The sequence below is a fragment of the Suncus etruscus genome, chromosome 15 (genome assembly GCF_024139225.1).
Source record: "Suncus etruscus isolate mSunEtr1 chromosome 15, mSunEtr1.pri.cur, whole genome shotgun sequence".
Lineage (NCBI taxonomy): Eukaryota > Metazoa > Chordata > Mammalia > Eulipotyphla > Soricidae > Suncus > Suncus etruscus.
Genome location: NC_064862.1, coordinates 61,533,485 through 61,553,658, shown reverse-complemented (window position 1 = coordinate 61,553,658; position 20,174 = coordinate 61,533,485). Strand labels below are relative to the sequence as shown.

General features: G+C 46.4%; 1 protein-coding gene across 1 annotated transcript in view; it reads left to right on the top strand.

Moving 5' to 3' along the window:
- The window catches only part of IL21R (interleukin 21 receptor), a 45,360-nt gene that overhangs the window by 7,418 nt on the left and 17,768 nt on the right, over positions 1–20,174 (top strand). The window contains exon 3 of the mRNA XM_049788143.1: positions 15,205–15,404. Coding sequence (XP_049644100.1) covers positions 15,205–15,404 — 200 coding nt within the window. The remainder of the gene's footprint in view (positions 1–15,204; positions 15,405–20,174) is intronic.

Here is a 20,174-nt window from a genome sequence, read left to right as displayed (position 1 = left end):
TGGTGAACAAGTGAGACACTGTTCATGGCTCAGTCTAGGCATCAAGAAAGTTCCAGAAGAAGAAGGAGCCAGAGAGCAGTTTTTACTTTTTTTCTTTCCAATATTCTAAATTCTTCCTTTTCTGGGTCACTCTGGCTAAATGCTTTAGTGCAGTCTGAGGAGCAGATGAGCTGGAAGGCCAGCCACAGCCTGGAACTTCCATGGGTCAAGAGCTGGATTAGGTTAGGGCTTGTCATCCCCTCCTCTGGAATGTCTGTCACTCATAGACATGAGTGCACTCCTGGAACTGTGCATTCCTGGGACCAGGCCTTGATAAATGTTTGGTTTTTGTGATGTTGCTGAGCATGAGACCTTCACTGTATCCAGGACAGGCACAGGGAAAGCCTCCTGCTACCCTCAGGATATCTGACTGAGCTACAGAGACCTGCTCCTGTGGTCACCCAAGGCAGCCTCAGAACTTCCTTTGCTCATTAAAATTGCCACCTAAAAAAAAATAGTATAGAACCTCTACACCTGACCTTCACCACATTAACAGGCCCACACCACAGCTCTTGAACTCCAATGACTCCACCCTTCTAGGTGAAGCTGACATCACTAACCCCTACTTGGATTGGAACACACACACACACACACTCACACACACACACATACACCATCTCTCCTATATGTACAAGAAAGAGAAACACAGTAAGAGAACTATAAATGGTCAAAGTCATCATAAGTGGGAGCAGGAGTGATAGCACAATGGGGAGGGCACTTGCCTTGCATGTAGCTGACACGAATTCAATCCCCAGCATTCCTTATGGTTCCCTAAGCACTACCAGGAGTGATTCCTGAGAGCAGAGCCAGGAGTACATCCTGAGCACAGCCAAGTGTGGCTGTCATGAATGTAACAGAAAATTATCACAACACTGAGCTTACATGGGGAGAAAGCAGGGTCCTGGGACACTAATGGAGGGAATTGAGCTCTCTGGTGATGGTAAGGTGCTGAATAATGTCTGCATGGAAAGTTTGTTAACAATATATAATTGCTGGGACTGGAGTCATAGGACTGCAGGGAAGATGCTTGCCTTGCACATGGCCAAGTTGGTTGATTCAGAGGTGGTTCCCTGAGCACTGCTATGAGTGATCCCTGAGCATAAGCCAGGATCAAGGCACGAGCACAGACAGGTATGGCCCCAAAACCAAAGAACAGGAAAAAAACATAAATCCTGGTATCCCAGTAAGAATAATTAAAAATAAAAAAGAGGGTTTGGCAGAGAGATAGCACAGCTGTAGGGCATTTGCCTTGCATGCAGCTGATATGGGACTGACAGTGGTTGGAATCCTGGCATCCCATATGATCCCCTGTGCCTGCCAGGAGTGATTTTTGAGTGTAGAGCCAGGAGTAACCCAAGTGCCACCCAGTGTGGCCCAAAAACAACAACAACAACAAAAACGAGGGGCTGGAATGATAGCACAGTGGGTGGGGCATTTGCACACAGCCAAACTAAGTTAGATCTCCGGTATCCCACATGACCCTACGAGCCTACCAGGAGATATTTCTGAGGTTAGAGTCAGGAGTAATGCTTAAATGCCACTAGTGTGACCCAAAAACCAAACAAAAGACAAAAACTGTAGAAGAAGAAATAAGTTGCCACCTACCAGTTTGGAATAACCTGCCTTTGCTTTGTTTCTGTCCACCATGTAAAATGTTAGGGGTACTCCTGAAGCAGGCAGGTAGATAGAAAAAGACCCCTCATAGCAACAATTTCTTAGAAGCAATTAAAGCAGCTCTATAACACAATAGTGACTAAGATCTGATGAGATCTGGAACTCATCACTCCTGTAGCTGACCCCACAATTGGCCAGTGAATCAGGAGGCATAAATATGGGCCTTGGAAAGGGTCTCTATAAAAGAAGATCCTGAGGTGACCATGACCCCAGGCTGGGGTGCATTCAGATATTGATGGGTCATATGGGGGTGCTTGACATGCCCATTGCTTGTGTTGGGAGAACAGCCCAGCTCAGTGCAATGAGGCAACGTGGGAAGAGGCCAGGTTGGCTGATCACTGACATTGGGGTGGAGACTGAAGTTAAGTTAAAAACCTGGATGAAGAACTAAAATTATAGACACTATCCCAATATTCCTGGGGAAAGCTGCGTTCTTTGTCATTATAATTGTGACTCTAACCAATCTTAAACACCCAGGGAAGAGACTATTGCCTATGGGACAAGGAGAAAAATCAAGGACAGAGGTTTCTAAAAGATGGACTAACCTCCTACACTAATAAACATATGGACCAAAAAATAAACTGAAATAAGGCCTGTGATTAGCCAAAGGCTGGGGCCATTTTGGATAGTGCTGGTTTCCTGGCTGACATTTGGCATAAAGGCTCTTGGTCTCAGTCCTGCGGATACATGTTTTATGTTGTGTCTTCAAGGGAAATGCCAAAAATGACCTGTGAACAAGTTAAAGCTTTTTATAGAACTACTAAAAGTACCAGGGGAAAAGAAACGTGTCTATATGTAAAACAGATAAGAAAAAAAGTAAGGCCTGGGGCTTAAAAAATACAGCTTGTTCTGAGTCCAACAGGGCAAGCAGCTGTGGGATGAGAAGCAACTTCAAGCTCTGGGCATTCTAAGCAAGATGATTTTTTATACTGATGTTTTTGTGGATCCTGACACATGGGCAGGCAGACCACTCTTCAGAGTGTGACTTGGACTCTGCAGGGGCATGAACTCTACTCTTCTTCAGCTTCCATCTACAACATCCCCCTGGGTGAGCTGATTAGGATAGCAGCCAGTGAGCTCAACACAGCCTTAAATTCCAGCCACTAAGCTTGACTTAAGGCTGTTCTGAGGAGATTAGATTAGACTGAACAGAGGGGAGCTGGTGGTCACCAGTAGGCCTTGTGGAGGTGGCCTGTGGAAGGCCATTTGGGATTGCTCAAGGGGTTGAAAGCTCTCTCAAAGGTCTCTACATGCTACTTTCTCAAGTACCTACAGCCCCTCACATGCAGGCAAGTTGGTGCCTGGTGTGGGTACAAGCTCAGAAAACCTATAGTTGATTTTGGGGATACAAAAAAACCCAGCCCCCCTTTGTGTTCAACATGTGGACTTCTGCTGAGGCAGAAACAGAACTTTTGGTGTGTTCTAAGCCAGGGACCTTGGCACACCTGAAGACCCACATAGGTCCTCTGACAGTGGCAGAAAACTCTGTTACACACTAGGTAACTGCTAAGGAGTTTCGGTCCTCAACCCATATTCCCAGCTGCAAAGAAATAGAGTATTATTATACTAACCCCCTCCTTAGTTAGCCCTGGTTGTGTAACTGGCCTGACCTATAAGCAACAACGTTAGGAGAAAGAAAGGAATATTTAAGAGCAAATGAAAAGGGCAGCAAGGCAAACTGAAGAACTGTCCCTGGCTATTCAAACTACTGCATTTGAATCATCACTTGCAGTGTTTATTGCTTCTATCATCTAGAATAGGCACCCCACAGCATAAAGATACAGAACTCTTAGAGAAATAACCATGGTACCAAATTCACTGTGGCCACTTTGGGATGAGAACACATAGCCCATTACCCCTGGAAAAGGTGCCTGCCACTTGCATCTGTGAGGTGGATATTGGTTCGTACCCCTTAACTAGGTAAGGTAGGGTGCTCTGCCCTGGGGACTCCACATTCTTTCTGTAAGATGTTTGTAGCACAGAACACACCAGCTCAGGGCACCTGTGCGAGTGAAAGAACTGGTCACAGGGGTGGAGGACTAGAAGGACTGCCAGGAAGCATGGCCATCTATGGGCTTGGTGGCTAGACCCTAATCCATAGAACCTTCTCTTTCCTTCCTCTTGGAATGTGAGAATATATGTGGGGCTGTATAATGTGTAACATATTATCGATACTGACTGTCCAGACCTGGTGAAGCAGAGCTGAAACCCTAGTGGAGAGGGCATCGTAGAGTACAATGACGTGTCCTGCGGCCACCCAAGAGAAGCTTGGGAAACTCCCTTGCTCACAGAACCTACCACCTACCAAACTGAGTGATGTGCCCTTTCCCCAGATGAGTATGAAAGCTGATTTCAGGCAGCAGCCAAAATCCTCCTGAGGTTTACCCAAACTCCCTATTTCTGGTCCCAGGGAAAAAGTGTTCATTGAGTGGGACTTTGAGTTTTTCACACAAGCCATTATTAAATCCAGAGACTTCCCTTTTGTTTCTTCTAGTTTGTTGCATTTTTTCCTTTTTATCATAAAAGGGTATTAGAGTAATTCCCCCCATCATTTTTATTAATGGGATGCTACAATGGTTAATTTTTTGGATAGAGGGTGTTCCCTAGTGGTCTCCTGGGAGCCTCACTGAAAATTTTTGCCCACAGACAATGGTTCAATACAAGGGCAAGGGAATCCCATTCTGCTGGGGTCCCATGGAGCTGTGGATTTCTCTGATCTCGTGCAGTTCTTGGGCCACTAGAACTATTCCCGGTGATGCTCAGGGAACCATGTGCTTCTGGGATCCATCTGGGTTGGTCTAAACATTGTGCTATCTCCCAGATTTTACACTGATTAATTTCTTAAGTTTTGGGGCCATATCCTGCAGTGATCAGGGCTTATTCCTGGCTCTGCACTCAGGGACCTCTCCTGGTGGTGCTCAAGAGATCATATGGGATGTCTGGAATAGAACCTGGGTCAGCTACATGCATGGCAAGAGCCCTACCTGCTGTACTATCACTCTGACTATCTCTATCACTACTGATTAATTTCTTATGTTGACCCACTCTTGCATTTCTAGAATAAATTCTATTTGGTAATGGTGTGTAGTTCTTTTAATATGCTAGTATATTCATTATGCTACTGTTTTGTTGGAGAATTTTATTTTTCGGGCAACACCGTTTGATGCTCAGGGATTACTCCTGGCTAAGAGCTCAGAAATTGCCCCTGGCTTGGGGGAACCCTATGGGACGCTGGGGGATAGAACCGAGGTCCTTCCTTGGCTAGTGCTTGCAAGGCAGACACCTTACCTCTAGTGCCACCTCACCAGTCCCAAGGTCACTGATTTCTAATATTTCTTCAATAATTCTTTTTTTTTCTTTTTTGGTTTTTGATTTTTGTGCCACACTCAGCAGTGCTCAACTCCTGGCTTTACACTCAGAAATCACTCCTGGCAAGCTTGGGGGACAATATGGGATGCTGGGAATTGAACTCAGGTCAGACCTGGTTTGGCAGCGTATAAGACAAATGACTCACATCCGTGCTATTGCTCTGTCCCCTAATATTTCTTTTTTGTTTGTTTGTTTTTGTTTTGGGGGCACATCCATTGATGCTCAGGGGTTACTCCTGGTTATGCACTCAGAAATCACTACTGGCTTGGGGGAACCATATGGGAGCCCGGGGGATTGAACCCGGGTTCATCCTAGGCTAGCATTTGCAAGGCAGACGCCTTATCTCTAGTGCCACCGCTCCGGCCCCAATATTTCTTATTTTTTAATAAAGGCATATATAGTTTTGAATTTTCCTTTCACTCTGCCTTTTCTGGGTTCCATTTGTTTTGTTCTCATTCATTTGGGAAGTGATAAAGTGGCTTAGAAACAGCAGACATCTATAAGTATAATGTCTTTAGATTATATTGTGTGCTGCTAAGAAATAGTATGTACTACAACTGGGGATTTGAGGGACAAGAAATTGTATTGTACATGGGTTCAGTTTTGTTTTTCTTAATGCTCTTTGGCTGAAAGTTCAAGGCTGGGATATCATCGATGGGACTACCGAGAATTCTGTTTATGGGTGATTGGGCTTCCACTGTCCTCTTCTTTACATCTTTGTTGTCATAATTAAAATAAAAAAAGGAAAAAAAAAAAAAAAAAGAAACAGCAGACATCTACTTCTCACAATTCTGAAGACTGGGAGAGCTAAGATAAAGGATAAAAGATAAAAGATAAAGGAGCTAAGGTAATGTCAAGAGAGCTTTTTTTCTTTTCCGGAGGCTAGCTCTAGCCGGCATGGGGTCTGGGGAATCCCCAGGCCAAAGGCTCTCTCCCTAGCTTAGGCGTGCTGGGAGCCTTGGTAGGCCCCAGCTGTCCCCTCTCCTGCCCCCTGGCCTCCAGGCCTTTCTAGGGTGGCAGCCCAGGTGGCCAGACAAGGTGGGTGTCGGGTGGTCCCCCCTGGAGGGGGTCCCAAGCTTTCCCCACCCTTCCCCTAGTGAAGAGGGGGGAGGGCACAGGGAGGAAGGCGGGTAGATCCTGGCTTCAGGTTCTCTACCGAATTCTTTCTTGATCTGGAGGCTAGCTCTAGTGCAATTTCTTTCCAGTCCACATGTTCAAAACTGCGCCGGGACGATAGCCCCCGTGTGCATTGTATATATTAATAGTATATCCTATCCTTATGTTATGTTTTGTGTATGTAGAATGTTCATCTGGTATTCTGTCCTTTCCCACACCCCTGTAAAGCTCATTTTCACTCCTTAACTTATCACCTCCAAACATCAGTACACCCCATTTACCCTTTGTAACTTCAGTACTTTGCTGTCCTAATCACACACCAAATTGGTGCACTGGATTTAACAACCCCCAACTATTTTAAAAGACTTAAAATGGACACGTATGGCTTTTGAATATTTTATGTCTATTTTCTTTGAAAGCTATAACTCTTACTAAATATTCCCTTATACAGTGAAGATTTTCCCCACTTTTTATCTTTTCTCCTCTTTGTGAGCTGTTCAATATGGAATATTAGGTGAAAGAGTCCCTCAGTTTAATGGTTATGTTTAACCATGTCATGGGGATTTTTTTAATTAATTTTTTTATTTTGAATTATAAGAACAAAGATGCAAAAAAAGAGGACAAGGTAAAGTTACAGTGGAAGGACAATCACCCATATCATAAATCTCAGAAGAAGTCCCCTTGCTGATATCTTAACTTTGAACTTTCAGCCAAAGAACATTAAGATAAATAAAACAGAATCCATGTACAATTACTTTGTCCCTCAAGTCCCCAGATTGTAGTACATTACAATATTTCTTAACAGCACACAAGGCAATATAAAGCCATAAAACTTAAGTAACTCCTTAAACATTAGAGGCATAGTATTTTTTACATTTCCATGTACATGCATATTAGCTTAAGTTAACCTCAAATTTTAAGTGTGTGCTTTTAACTTCAAATTTTAAGTGGGTGCATTTTAAGGATTAGAGTCAAAGGAGCACAGTAAAAACGGTGTTAGAGTGGCAATTGTTGTTTGCATAGGCCCACCAAAATATGAGAGGCATGGAAAGGAATAACCTTGGCCTAAATACAAAGAGATCCTACCCCTGAAGTTTCCTGGCATAAGACCAACTCTAGGCTTCAGGCAAGTTATTGTCTGATCCAAGACATTGTCTGTAGTGCCAACACTCTTTTCATACAGTCTCTGTTGTTGGTATCATGTTTCTGTATTAAAGATTCTGGAATCTGCATATCCTAAATTGAAGTCATGATGTGGAGTGTCTTCTCGTTTCACCTCACCATGAAAGGACAATGCAGGAAGCCCTGTCCTGTAAGCAGGTAGTTGTTAAGTCTTCTCATTGTTAAGGGAAGTCTCTTTTCAGCAGGACGATGTCTGAGCATTGGTAGGGTCTTTCGTGGTAGAGGATTGCTTCCAGGTGATGTTATAGACAAACCTCACAATTAAGGGGCAATACAGCAAGCCCTGTCCAGTAAGCAGGTCATTGTTTTTGTTAAGTCTTCTTAGTGTTAAGGGAAGTCTTTTTTGAGTAGATCGATGTCAGAGCAGCTGTAGGGTCTTCCCTGGTAGAGGAATGCCTCCAGGTGATGTTATATACAACCTTGGATGTTTTGTAGATGTCTTCTCTAGATCAGGGGTGAATGGAGAATGCCCATTTTTCTGAGGCCTGTACCAGGTCTTTATGTCAATGTTCAGGGTGTAAGGTCTCATTGTACTACAAGATTTGTGTGATCCCATCTCTATTAGATAAGAACTTATTGGTATGTATAGTATTTTCCCATTTTAGTGTGCCTAAGCAAACAAGTAATAAAGCCACGTGGTGCTATCAGATATATGGGGGCATAAGAACTTTTCCAACAATACCCATGACTTGGTTCAAACATAAGCATTAAACTGAGGGATTCTTTCACATCAAATTTTATATTGAACAGTTCACAAAGAGAAGATAAAAAACATGGGGGGGATCATCACTGTATAAGAATATATTCAGCAAAAGTTATAGCGATCAAAGAAAACACCCATAAAATGATGAAGATATGTGTCCTTTTTATGCCTTTTAAAATAGTTGGGTGGGTGTTAACTCCAGGGCACCACTTTGATCTGTGACTTAGGACTCTACAGTACTTAAGATAGAAAGGGTAAATGAGGAGAAATAATGGTAGGAGTTAAGGAAGTTAAAGAGAAATATGATCTTATGAAGGGGTATGCAAAAGGGCAGAGTACAAAATGGACATTCTGGGGCTGGAGAGATAGCATGGAGGTAAGGTGTTTGCCTTTCATGCAGGAGGTCATCGGTTCGAATCCCGGCGCCCCATATGGTCCCCCGTGCCTGCCAGGAGCAATTTCTGAGCCTGGAGCCAGGAATAACCCTTGAGCACTGCCGGGTGTGATCAAAAAAAAAAAAAAAACAAAAAACAAAAAAAAAAAAAATGGACATTCTGCATATATAAAATCATAATTCAATGATAGTGGGTACTATTAATGTTTCTTGTGCGCGTGGGGGCTATTGCCCCGCGCGATTTTTAAAATATAGACTGGACAGAGATTACCAGTGACTTCAAGAAGCTGGGAGGCCAGAAGTTCAGGGCCCCACCCAAACCCTCCCTAAGGAGCTGAATGGTTAATGGGGGAAAGCCTAGGGTACCTTCAAGCTCCACCAAGGGGCCCAACTCACCGGCTTGCGCAGGCATGTGGCCCGGGGAAGCCCTGGAGATCTGGAGCAAGGTGGTAGAGGGGTGCTGGGGTTACCCAAGTCCCGCACCCCCACTAGGCCTGGTTAGGAAGGCCTCCGGCATGGCGGGAGCCTGCCAAACCCCCTCCTGCTAGACTCCCGGCTCCCAAGAGGGAGAGATCCTTCAAGAAGCTGGGAGGGTCATGGGGATTTTTAACTTGTTCTTGTAGCCCCCATATGGGTCTATAATGCCATGTGGCATTGTTTCTTGTTTACATAGGCACATTAAAATGGGAAAAAACTATATATACAAATAAGTTTTTTATCTAATAGAGGTAGGAACACAGAAATCTTGTAGAGCAATGGGTCCTTACACCCTGAACATAATGACCTGGCACAGGCCTCAGAAGAATGGGCATTCTCCATTCACCCCTGAACCAGGAAAGCTAACTACGAAACATCCAAGGTCATTTATAACATCATCTGGAAGCAATCCTCTACCAGGGAAGACCCTACTGCTGCTCTGACATTGACCTGCCCAAAAGAGACTTCCGTCAACACTGAGAAGACTTGACAACAAGACCTGCTTACAGGACAGAGCTCTCTGCATTGCCCTTTTATTGTGAGGTGAAACTAGAGGACACTCTACATCATTCTGACTTCAATTTAGGATATGCAGATTCCAGGATCTTTACTACAGAAACATGATACCAACAACAGCGACTGTGTGAAAAATAAAAGTGTATTGGCACTACAGACAATGACTTGGATTGGACAAACTAGTTGCCTGGAGACTAGAGTTGGTCTTCTGTTAGGAAACTTCAGGGGTAGGGTCTCCTTGTAGTTAGGCTAAGGCTTTTCCTTTCCATGTCCCTCATATTTTGGTGGGCCTATGCAAACAAAAACTGCAACTCTAACACCGTTTTTATGGTGCTCCTTTGACTCTAATCCTTAAAAAAAAACCACTTAAACTTTTGAGGTTAACTTAAACTAATATGCATATGCAAGGAAATGTAAGAAAATACTATGCCTTCAAAGTTTAAGGAGTTACATAAGTTTTATGGCCTTAGATTGCTAAGAAATGTTATAATGTACTACAATCTGGGGACTTGAGGGACAAAGTAATTGTACATGGGTTCTATTTTACTTTTCTTAATGTTCTTTGGCTGAAAGTTCAAAATTAAGGTATCAGCAAGGGGTTTTCTTCTAAGAATTCTGTTTATGGGTGATTGTCCTTCCACTGTAACTTTACCTTGTCCTCTTTCTTTGCATCTTTGTTCTCACAATTAAAAATAAATTTATTTAAAAAAAAAAGAGAGAGCATCTGCTTCCTTACTCACAGAAATTGTGCCCTTTCTTGGCAAAGCAGTAAAGGTATTTCCCCAAGTCTCTTTTATAAGGTTACTAATTGCATTCAGAGGGCCCTGGTGGCCTTAATCACCTACCTCTCTGATGCCCTCCCTCCTAATTCCATCACACTGGGGGTTTGGTTGTCAACATATTAATCAGAGAGAGGGCACAAGAACTCAGTCTAGCACAAAGTCTAGTAAAAAAAAAACAGGCAGAAATATTGACATATCTAAAAAAATAAAAATAAAAAAGAATTCAGCTTCCATACAACCCAGCAATTCCATTTGGTATCTATACAAGGGTCCAAAAACATTATTCAGAAAAGACGTTTGTGCTCCTTATTTGTTGCTAAACTATCACAATAGGCAAGATTCAGAAACAAATTGAGTGTGCAAGAATAGAAGACTGGATCCAGGAACTGTGGGACATATGCACACATTGAATGCAATTTCCCCTATGTGGATTGAGCCAGAGTTTAATAACACTAAGTAAATTAGAAGAGAATTAACTCTCTCATCTGTGCGATATCTAACAAATCTTATAGAAAATAAAATTGTCAAGGGTAATAGAACCAAAGAACTGGTCTCTAGAATCAAGCTTACCAAAGGGAGGGGACAACGGGAAGATGGCGGAGGGAAGCAGCACTCTGGTAGGGGAGAGTGTGGTGGGAATGTTGTATATATAAAACCCTATCATGGTTAGTATTTTAGATCACAATGCATCAAATAGAAACAAAAAATTTTTTTTAAAAAAGCAGAGAACCTGATAGCTACTTCTCCTAAGACTTATTATACACCCAGCAAAAACAGTTTTTCCACCTATATTAAAGGAAATTAACCAGCATTGGCCAGAATGTGTGGAATTCTCAAACATTGATGGTGGGAATATAGAGTGATGCTTTTGCTGCAGAATAGTTTGTGGCTCCCTCAATAAATTAAATAAAGATTTACTCTATAATCCTGCATATATTCCTAAGTATAACCCAAATGTTCTTAAAAAATGCACACATACGTGAAAATTTTCAAGAGGATATTTATAGCAGTGCTATTCATAATAAAGTAAACAAACCTCCAGTGTAACAGTTCTTGGCAGGTAACACAAATATGGCCTGGTCATGCAACAGAATATTATCTGGCAATAAAAATGAAAATTACACATGCCAGGGTCAGAGCAATGTTATGGAGCGGAAAGGCATCTGCCTTGCTGGTGCTAGCCTAGAATAGACCTCGGTACGATTCCTCGGCATAATATGGTCTCCCAAGCCAGAGGCAATTTCTGAGCACATAGCCAGGAGTAACCTCTGAGCGTCACCAGGTGTGGCCCAAAACGAACAAACAAAAGATAAATAAAGAAAAAAGAAAGGGGCCGACGAGGTGGCGCTAGAGGTAAGGTGTTTGCCTTGCAAGCTCTAGCCAAGGAAGGACCACGGTTTGATCCCCCAGCGTCCTATATGGTCCCCTCATGCCAGGGGCAATTTTTGAGCGCTTAGCCAGGAGTAACCCCTGAGCATCAAATGGGTGTAACCCGAAAAACCAAAAAAAAAAAAAAAAAAAAGAAAGAAAGAAAGAAAAGAAAAAAACACATGCTCGAAAGTACCTCAAACACTTTATATCAAGAAAAAGACACCAGGGGCCGGGCGGTGGCGCTAAAGGTAAGGTGTCTGCCTTGCCAGCACTAGCCCAGGACGGACAGCGGTTGGATCCCCCGGTGTCCCATATGGTCCCCCAAAGCCAGGAGCGACTTCTGAGCGCATAGCCAGGAGTAACCCCTGAGCATCACCGGGTGTGGCCCAAAAACCAAAAAAAAAAAAAAAAAAAGTAAAAGACACCAGACCACAGAAATCACATACTACACGAATCCATTTATATGAAATTTCCATCAAGAAAAAGTCAGTAGAGATAGGAAAAAATAATTAGTAAGGCTGGAGTAGACAATGATCAGGCACATGGGCCTTTTCTATGCTGTTCTAAAATCTAAAATCCCAGCACTACTGTACCAATCAGCTTATTAAAAGTCACTTGAGGGGGGCCCGCCCGGAGGGATAGCACAGTGGTGTTTGCCTTGCAAGCAGCCAATCCAGGACCAAAGGTGGTTGGTTCAAATCCCGGTGTCCCATATGGTCCCCCATGCCTGCCAGGAGCTATTTCTGAGCAGACAGCCAGGAGTAACCCCTGAGCACTGCCGGGTGTGAACCAAAAAAAAAAAAAAAAAAAAGTCACTTGAGGGACCTGAGCAATAGCACAGAGGGTAGGACATTTGCCTTGCACTTGACTGACCTGAGTTCAATCCCCAGCATCTCATATGGTCCCCCAAGTCTGCCAAGAGTGATTTCTGAGGGCAGAGCTAGGAGTACCCCTGAGTGCCACTAAGTGTGGCTCAAGCCCCCCCCCCCCAAATAATTCAAGGGGTACTAGAGCGCTAGTACAGCAGGTCGGTCAGGAGCTGGCCTGGCATGTGATTGACCTGGGTTAGATCCCTGTCATCCTGTATTATCTTAGGCCTGCCAAGAGTAATCCCTGAACACTGAGCCAGGAATAAACCTGGAGCAAAGCAGGGTGTGGTCCTAAAGAAAAAGAAAAAAAAATCACTTCAGGGTGCAATGCTATGGTGAATATATCTGAGACCATGTAAATCCTACCTCAATTTAAAAAAAAAAAGACTAAATGACTTGACTGACCTATGGGTTACCTCATTTCCCCCCCCCCCCCACTAAGCTTCTTGGCTGAAATGCAAATTTAACCACTTCCTCCACAATGACTAGCTCTAAATATTCTGGGAGGGTCTTGAGAGATTCCACCCCATCCACATTTGGAGACCTTCTTTGCAAGATGTGCACAGAACAACCCAAAGGGTTTTCTTGAAGACCTCTTTCATAACACAGATCTACTTCTGCCAAGACTGAAGTTTATCTTAAGGAATTTAGGGCCCACTGCTATGAAGTTTCTACTTCCATGGGTGGGGACCAAAGGAGGACTGGTCCTATTGCATCCCACTGCTCCCCAAGCCAGTATCTGAATATGCTTTTGAAAATGTAGATTGAGGGGCCGGAATGGTGGCACGTTATAAGGCATCTGCCTTAAGCACACCAGCCTAGGACAGACCACGGTTTGATCCCCCAGAGTCCCATATGGTCCCCCAAGTCAGGAGTGATTTTTGAGTGCATAGCCAGGAGTAACCCCTGAGCGACACAGGGTGTGGCCCCAAAACAAAAAAAAATAATAAAACAAACAAACAAAAAAGAAAATGTAGATTGGGACCAGAGCAATATTACCATGGTCCTAAAGAAAAAGAAAAAAAAATATATATACTTGCTTTGCATGCAGTATACCTGGGTCCTATTCCCAGCATTCCATATGGTATCCCTGAGCCCCACTAGGAGTAAGCCCTGAACACCGATGAGTGTGACTGAAAAAACAAATATTAAAAAAAAAAGAGAGAGAGGATGTAAATTGGAAATAAATCTACTTTTCCCCACTTCCATGGTGCACCTGAAGTTTGATTTCCAGATCTAGGTGCAAGGCTTTCTGCATGCATGCTGCTTACAAGGATGATCGTCTGTCTGGCCTGGCAGGATGGAGGCAGGGAGGTGAGGAGCAGGAGAATGGATGGAGAGAACAGGGGAGGTGAAGAGGGGGCTGTGGTAGCTCTTGAGTCAATGCAAGCTCAGGAGAACCATCGTGAGTTCAAATCCCAGCTCTGCTGCTCACTCTGTAGAATAGGGAGGATGAGGATAGTAACAATAGTCTTGAAGTGATGAGGCCTTTTGGTGGGCTGACAGGATCCCCAAGTGGTGCTCAGGGTCAGAGAGCACCCTCTGCCATTCCTTCTGCCAGGTGGGCAGACTATTAAATGCAAGGTCCTGAGCATGGAAATCCAGCCACATGCAATGCCTTAAGCTCCCCCTCTGCCTTCACCCCACAATGCCTCTTCAAAACCCAAGTGCAGAATAAGATCTTAGCAGATCCTTGATTTTTGTTATCATTATTTTGTTTTATTTTGGGTACATACCCGGTGACACTCAGTGGTTACTCCTGGCTATGAGCTCAGAATCGCTCCTGGTTTGGGGGAACATATGGGACACCAGGGGATCAAATGGAGGTCCATCCTGGGTCAGCCACGTGCAAGGCAAACGCCCTACTGCTGCGCCATTGCTCCGGACCCATCATTATTTCTTTGGATCTCTGAACAATGTCAAATTCCTGATGTGATATCAGAAAACTGGCAGCTAAGATGAAGGGAAGGAGCAGGAAAGCCGGTGGACAGTCGCGACCTCAGCAGGGTTCCACAGGAGAACATCAGCCACTCGGGATCTGCATCCACTTCCTGAAAAACAACCAGAAAAAGGAACCTAGGAAAGAAGTCAATAGCAGCGGTTTTCTCTTCTCTGGCATAGTCGTGGGGTAAGTGCTAATTGTTTCCCAAAACAATCTGGGGGTGGGGCGAGGTGACATCCTCAGTGGCGAATCCCCAGCGTCCCACATGGCTTGGCACAGCTCAGGAAGGAAGTGTCCCCTTTCTGGCCCACTGTGGCCCCTATGAGCTTGGCTGATGGCCCCTCCCCGGAATCTGGCTCTCCTCTTAGCTGGGACACAGAGTAGGGTGCTGGTCCTCTTGGGGCTACTGGGTGTGAACCTGCCCTCCCTTTTTCTTTTTGTGAGCCCCTTTGTGCATGGCCGCCCTGCCTTGTGATCCATCACTCCCTTTGATTCTCTTCTTCAAGGCAGGAAACGCGGCAGCAGAGCATGTTAGAGGGGACCACAGGCCAGAGTACTCCATCAGGCAGCTTGGATAGGGTGGGGTCACGTGCCCACTTGGGGGCTATAAAGGGTATCTGCTGGCACTCCTGGAGGACCCAAACAGCATGGTCCCTGCAGCCCTCCTAGTCTCAGTTTCTCTACTCACTCCTCCCCGCTGCCTGGTTGAGAAGCCCACAGGAGTAGCTGGGGTAATGTCACCGCTGCACCCCCAACTGTCTCCCTCCCAGGCGACCTTTGCAGAACCCCGTGCTGTCTCCTCCCACCTGTTTCTCAGGGGCGGAGCCGCTGCCTTGGTGGTGCCGCCTCCCCACATCCTCCCCTTCCTCCCTGCACCCTGGGATGGCACCTGCCTCCCAGAGACCTGCTGCTGTGGCTGACAGCCTGCCCGCCTGTTCCTCCCTGGGGTGTCTGGCAGCCCCAGCCCTCTGTCTGTCTCTCTCTGCCTGTTAGCTTGTCTTAACCTCGCCTGCCTGTCTGTCTACTTCCACCGGCCCTGCTCACCAGGGATCCCTACTGTGCCGGCCACCTGCGACTCTGCAGGCTGTGGACACCCACACCTTCACCTCTCAGCACCCAGCCCAGCCCAGCAGCAACCCATAGCAGCCACTTCGTTAGGAGCACGTGGCATGGATTTCTGAGGTGCAGCTAGAACCGCAGGTAATTGGGCACCAGCTTCTGTCCCACAGGTGTCCCAAGGCTGGTGTCTTGTTGACTCTGTGGGGTGACTCAGGGGGTTCATGGGGGTGGACTATGTACAGGCTGAGTGGACCCGAAACTCTTGTGGAGACCAAACAGCAGGGCCAAGAGGATGCACAATCCATGGAGCCAATGGGAAGGGCTGGCCCAGGACTGGGCGATGCTCCCAGGGGCAGACACAGCCTTATGCCAGGCTCTGCATTGAAGACTATTTTTTTCCGCATCCTTGGGGGCAGGGTAGGAGAGTCCAGGCCACAGAGAGAGTAGATGCCTGGGCAGAGTCAGGGAGTTCTGCGCAGGTACTGGGCAGGTTGCTAGTGCTTATCGCCACTGCACAGCACAGCCAGTTCCCATGTACTTGTGGCCGGCACACATAGCGTTCCAAGTAGGGGGAGAGCAGGGGCTGTGGTTTTTGAAGCTTTAGGCTTGGGGGAAGCACAGGGTTTTAGCAACTCATGGAGATGGGGGAGACGCTGGTCTGGGTCTGTGACCTCTCGCCGACCTGGAAGCTGCACTGGCTCAATTGCAGAGTATAGGTGCAGCAGCAACCTCTTGAGTGCCTGTGAGGGTCTGAGGCTCAGAACTGCAAAAGCAGCTGACCAAGAGCTGGAAGTTGCACACTCAGAGTCCTTTCCCCTTAGGGTTGCACCCCTAAGCACTGGAGCCTGGTGCATGACAAGCCTTCTGAAGGGTTCTGGTCTGGCCCAGGTGGCAGAAGAGGGGGTCTCCTTCATCTCCTGATGAGATAATTACGGGAAGCAACTGGGGGAATAGTGGCAATGGAGCCCACTCCCTTCCTGCCCTCAGCAGATCTCTGCACCTCACCCCCTCTCCCTGCAAAAAAGGTTCCCCCTTTCCTTATATTCAGGAGGGACTCAGGACTGCAGAGCCCCCACAGGCTGGGGGTTCTTATTCTTCTATTGGCCCCATTTCCCCTCCACTAGCCTATTTTACCTCCACTACCCCCCATTTCACCTCCACTGCCCCTATATTCTCATTTTACCATTGGGAGATTGAGTTGCACTTTCCCACAAACAGGGAAACTGAAGCTCAGATGGGGGGGGGGAGGCTAAGGTCCCCAGGAGGGAAGCATTTACAAGTGAAGGGAGGCTGCAGAAGGAATATCCACCTCCTAAGAAGGGGATCCTCTTCCAGCCCCTTCCTTACAGGCACCTGCTGATTCTCAAACTCAAGTGCAGGGACTGGGGAAGGAGGAGGCATCCCTGCAGGTATTGTCACCCCCTCTTCTTCCCCCAGGGGTCTGGTCAGAGGGACTTTCATGACAGTCAGATGAGAGCACTGAGTAAACTCAGAACTTCTGAAGGCCTGACTGGACTGGAGGCAGAGCCCTGTGTTGGCCCCCAGGGCTGCACCTGCAACCAGCACTCACTGGTCCTCTCTCTTCACAGCCATTGGACTCCCTGTGAGGCAAGCAAGGTCCAGGCCAGCTCAGGCCCTCACTGCTAGGCACCACAAGTGATACTATGGGCCTCTCTGAGCCCTTGTTTCACATCTGCTCAGGGGCCCCATGGGGCCAGGGTCTGAGGACCTGTCAGCTCGGGCAGATCAGAGCTGTCTCCCTGCTAGGCAAGGAGGAGTTATCCAGCCACCAGTCCCTACAAACACACTTTATGACCTCAGGCAGGCATGAGGCAGTACCTCCTTCCTCTGTAGAATGCCTACTGTCCTGTCCTGTCCTGTCCTACCTTGGGATGCAAGGTGGGACTAAAGCGTGACCACAGGGACCAAAGTTTGCAGTCTGGGTGAGGTTGTTCAGGTCCATGGGACTTGCAGGGCAGATAAAGATTACATTGAAAGAGGTCACAAGTTGAGAGAAGTTCCAGGAGAAGGCAGGTGTTCAGGAGAGGAGGAGCTGCATGGAGGGGGCTCACAGCTCTGAGGGGAGAGAGGCTGCAAGTTCAGAGGTTGCATGGGCTATGGGAAGGAGACAAGCTTGTGCTGACTAAACTCTGATCCCAGGTTCCCAACACACCCATCCTTCATCCCCCACCCCTGGGCACTGGTTAAAATGTAATGTTTTAATAGTTCCACCCTATGGAGTCCTAGGACTGCCTCCTACTCTTCTGCCAGGCCTGGACACTACGCAGTGTAGGTGAGAATGGAAGGAGGCTGGGTACAAAAGGTAAAGAGTGCTCAGGTGTCACTGGATGTAGGGCAGAACCCCCTCTTTCCCGACACTGCCAGTTTCTTCCTCCACCTAAGAACTCACTACATCTCTGTGAACGTCCCAGATCTCTCTGGCACTGCACATCACAGTGGTCAAGATAGTGAGGGCACTGGGAGCTGAGAATGTGGCAGAAGGGAAGTTCCTTCAGGCAGAAGACTTGGGGTGGAGGAAACAAGAAAGCCATAACAGTTGTTGGCCTCATTCATTCCTTTATTCATCCATTCAGCCTGGATTCATCTTTTTACCCTTTTATTCATCCTTTGATTCATTTATCCACACATTTAATTACCCATCACTCATCTTTTTATCCAATTAGCCATTGATTCATCCACCCATCCACCCACTCATTCTTTCCTCCATCATTCATATGTTTACCCATTCATCCACTTATCCAGCCATTTCCCCAGCCACCCCTCCATTCATTCCATTCATAGGTCCATGGACTTATTTATTCCCTATTCTTCACTTACACTGCAAGCCCTTCCTATAGATCGGGCCCATCCCAGCATTTGCAATGCTGCCTGAAAAAAACAGCAGAATTTCCCATCTCGAGAGTTTGAGTTTTAGAGGGAGACAAGTTGCAAACTGGAAGCATTTAGTGTTGAATTTCAACTGGTGTGAAAGTGGAGACACATTTTAGGGGAGAGATAGCATGAAGTGGATGGCAGAGAATAAGGAAGCAAAAGAGGAAGAGTGGCACAGGAGCATGGGGGCTTGGGGGGGGAACAATGGGGTTCCAATTCTTCTCAACCAGAGCCCCCAATACACTGACTCTGGGAAAGAAGAGACCAAAAGAATGAGCAGTGAAAATAGAGGGCACTCATGCTTTCTCTCCATCACATATGAAACCCGTCAAGCACTAAGTCGGTTACAGGCAGTGATGAGCCCTTCTGGCAGGGCCAGGAAACACGATGCCACAAAGGCTATGCCCTGTGCTGGCCTGGAGCCCGAGGAAGGAGTGACTCATGCCTTTGGAGAGAGCAAAGATGAAGAAAACTTTGAACTGGTCTCAGTGACTAAGTCAAGCTAGAGGGGAGAGAGTGGGAGACCCACAAATACGTGCCACAGGGAAACCAGATAACAGAGGAGTGTATGTGAGAGGGGGGTACTGCCTCAGAAAGCCAGGGCTGCTAAACAGGGGTGGGCGGTGACCCTGAATTATCTTGAATGTGAGGCATCCTCTGATGGCCCAAGGGGGAGTCTCATGGGCATGTGCAGGAAGGTCTGGGCTGGAGGGGCTGGATGGAGGCAGGAGAGCAGCTAGGAGGGCAGCAGACAGCTAGATGACAACGACATGCTAGGAGCCCCTTCTCCTGGGTTCCTTTTTGGGAAGCCCCTTAGCCTGCATACTTCCCCTTCTGGGGAGCCGTTGGCATGACTGTCCAGGCATGCTGGGGAGTCCCTGCTTCCCACCTCGCTTCTTTCTGTCCAGCATGCTAGAGACTGTCCCCAGCACTCACCTTTCACTTTCAGTCCCAGGCCCCGAGTGGTCATGCCTGAGAGGGTTCACTGCTTTGGGGAACTAAATGGACCTGATCCTGACTCATCAGTGAGAACAGATGCAGGGAAGCCAGGAACTTGGGTTCTTTCCAGTGCTGGGCGGGGATAAACAACACAGTCTGGGCCCACCTGCCTGCCCTGTGGACACACACACACTTCTCACTGGCGCCTTCAAGATGAGATTGTCCAGGCTCTTGTGCTACAGAAACTTCACTGAGTGACCCAGAATAATGGGGTAGGGTGGAGCATTTCCTTCTCCATGTCCTTGGTAGCTCTTGGAATAATCTAATTTTCATGCTGGACTGGGGTGGAGTGGTAATGTTTTGGGGTGGAGTGGCAATGTTTTGAGGTGTCCCTGTGCATTTCTCTGATAAGTATTGATTCCATGTAACTTATTGGCCATTTGAATATTTTCTTTCATTGTGCTTTTTGAAGGATTTTGCTAATCTTATGGGGGCCAGAGCAATAGCCCAGTGGGAAAGTTGTTTCCCTTGCATGCGGCTGACCTGAATTCAATCCCCAGCATCCTATATGGTCCCTTAAGCCTGCCAGAAGTAATTTCTAAGCACATCGTCAGGAGTAACCACTGAGCACCATTAGGTGTGACCTTCCCCAAAAAAAGGATTTTGCTGATTTTGGATTTTAGGATTTTTCTGATCTTCTAATTGAGTTCTCATACAATAAAAATTATTTTATACATAATTTGAAGATATATAAATTATAGACTATATCATACACATGAAAATATCATAGTAAGAATTACATATCAGGGGCTGGAGAGATAGCATGGAGGTAAGGCGTTTGCCTTTCATG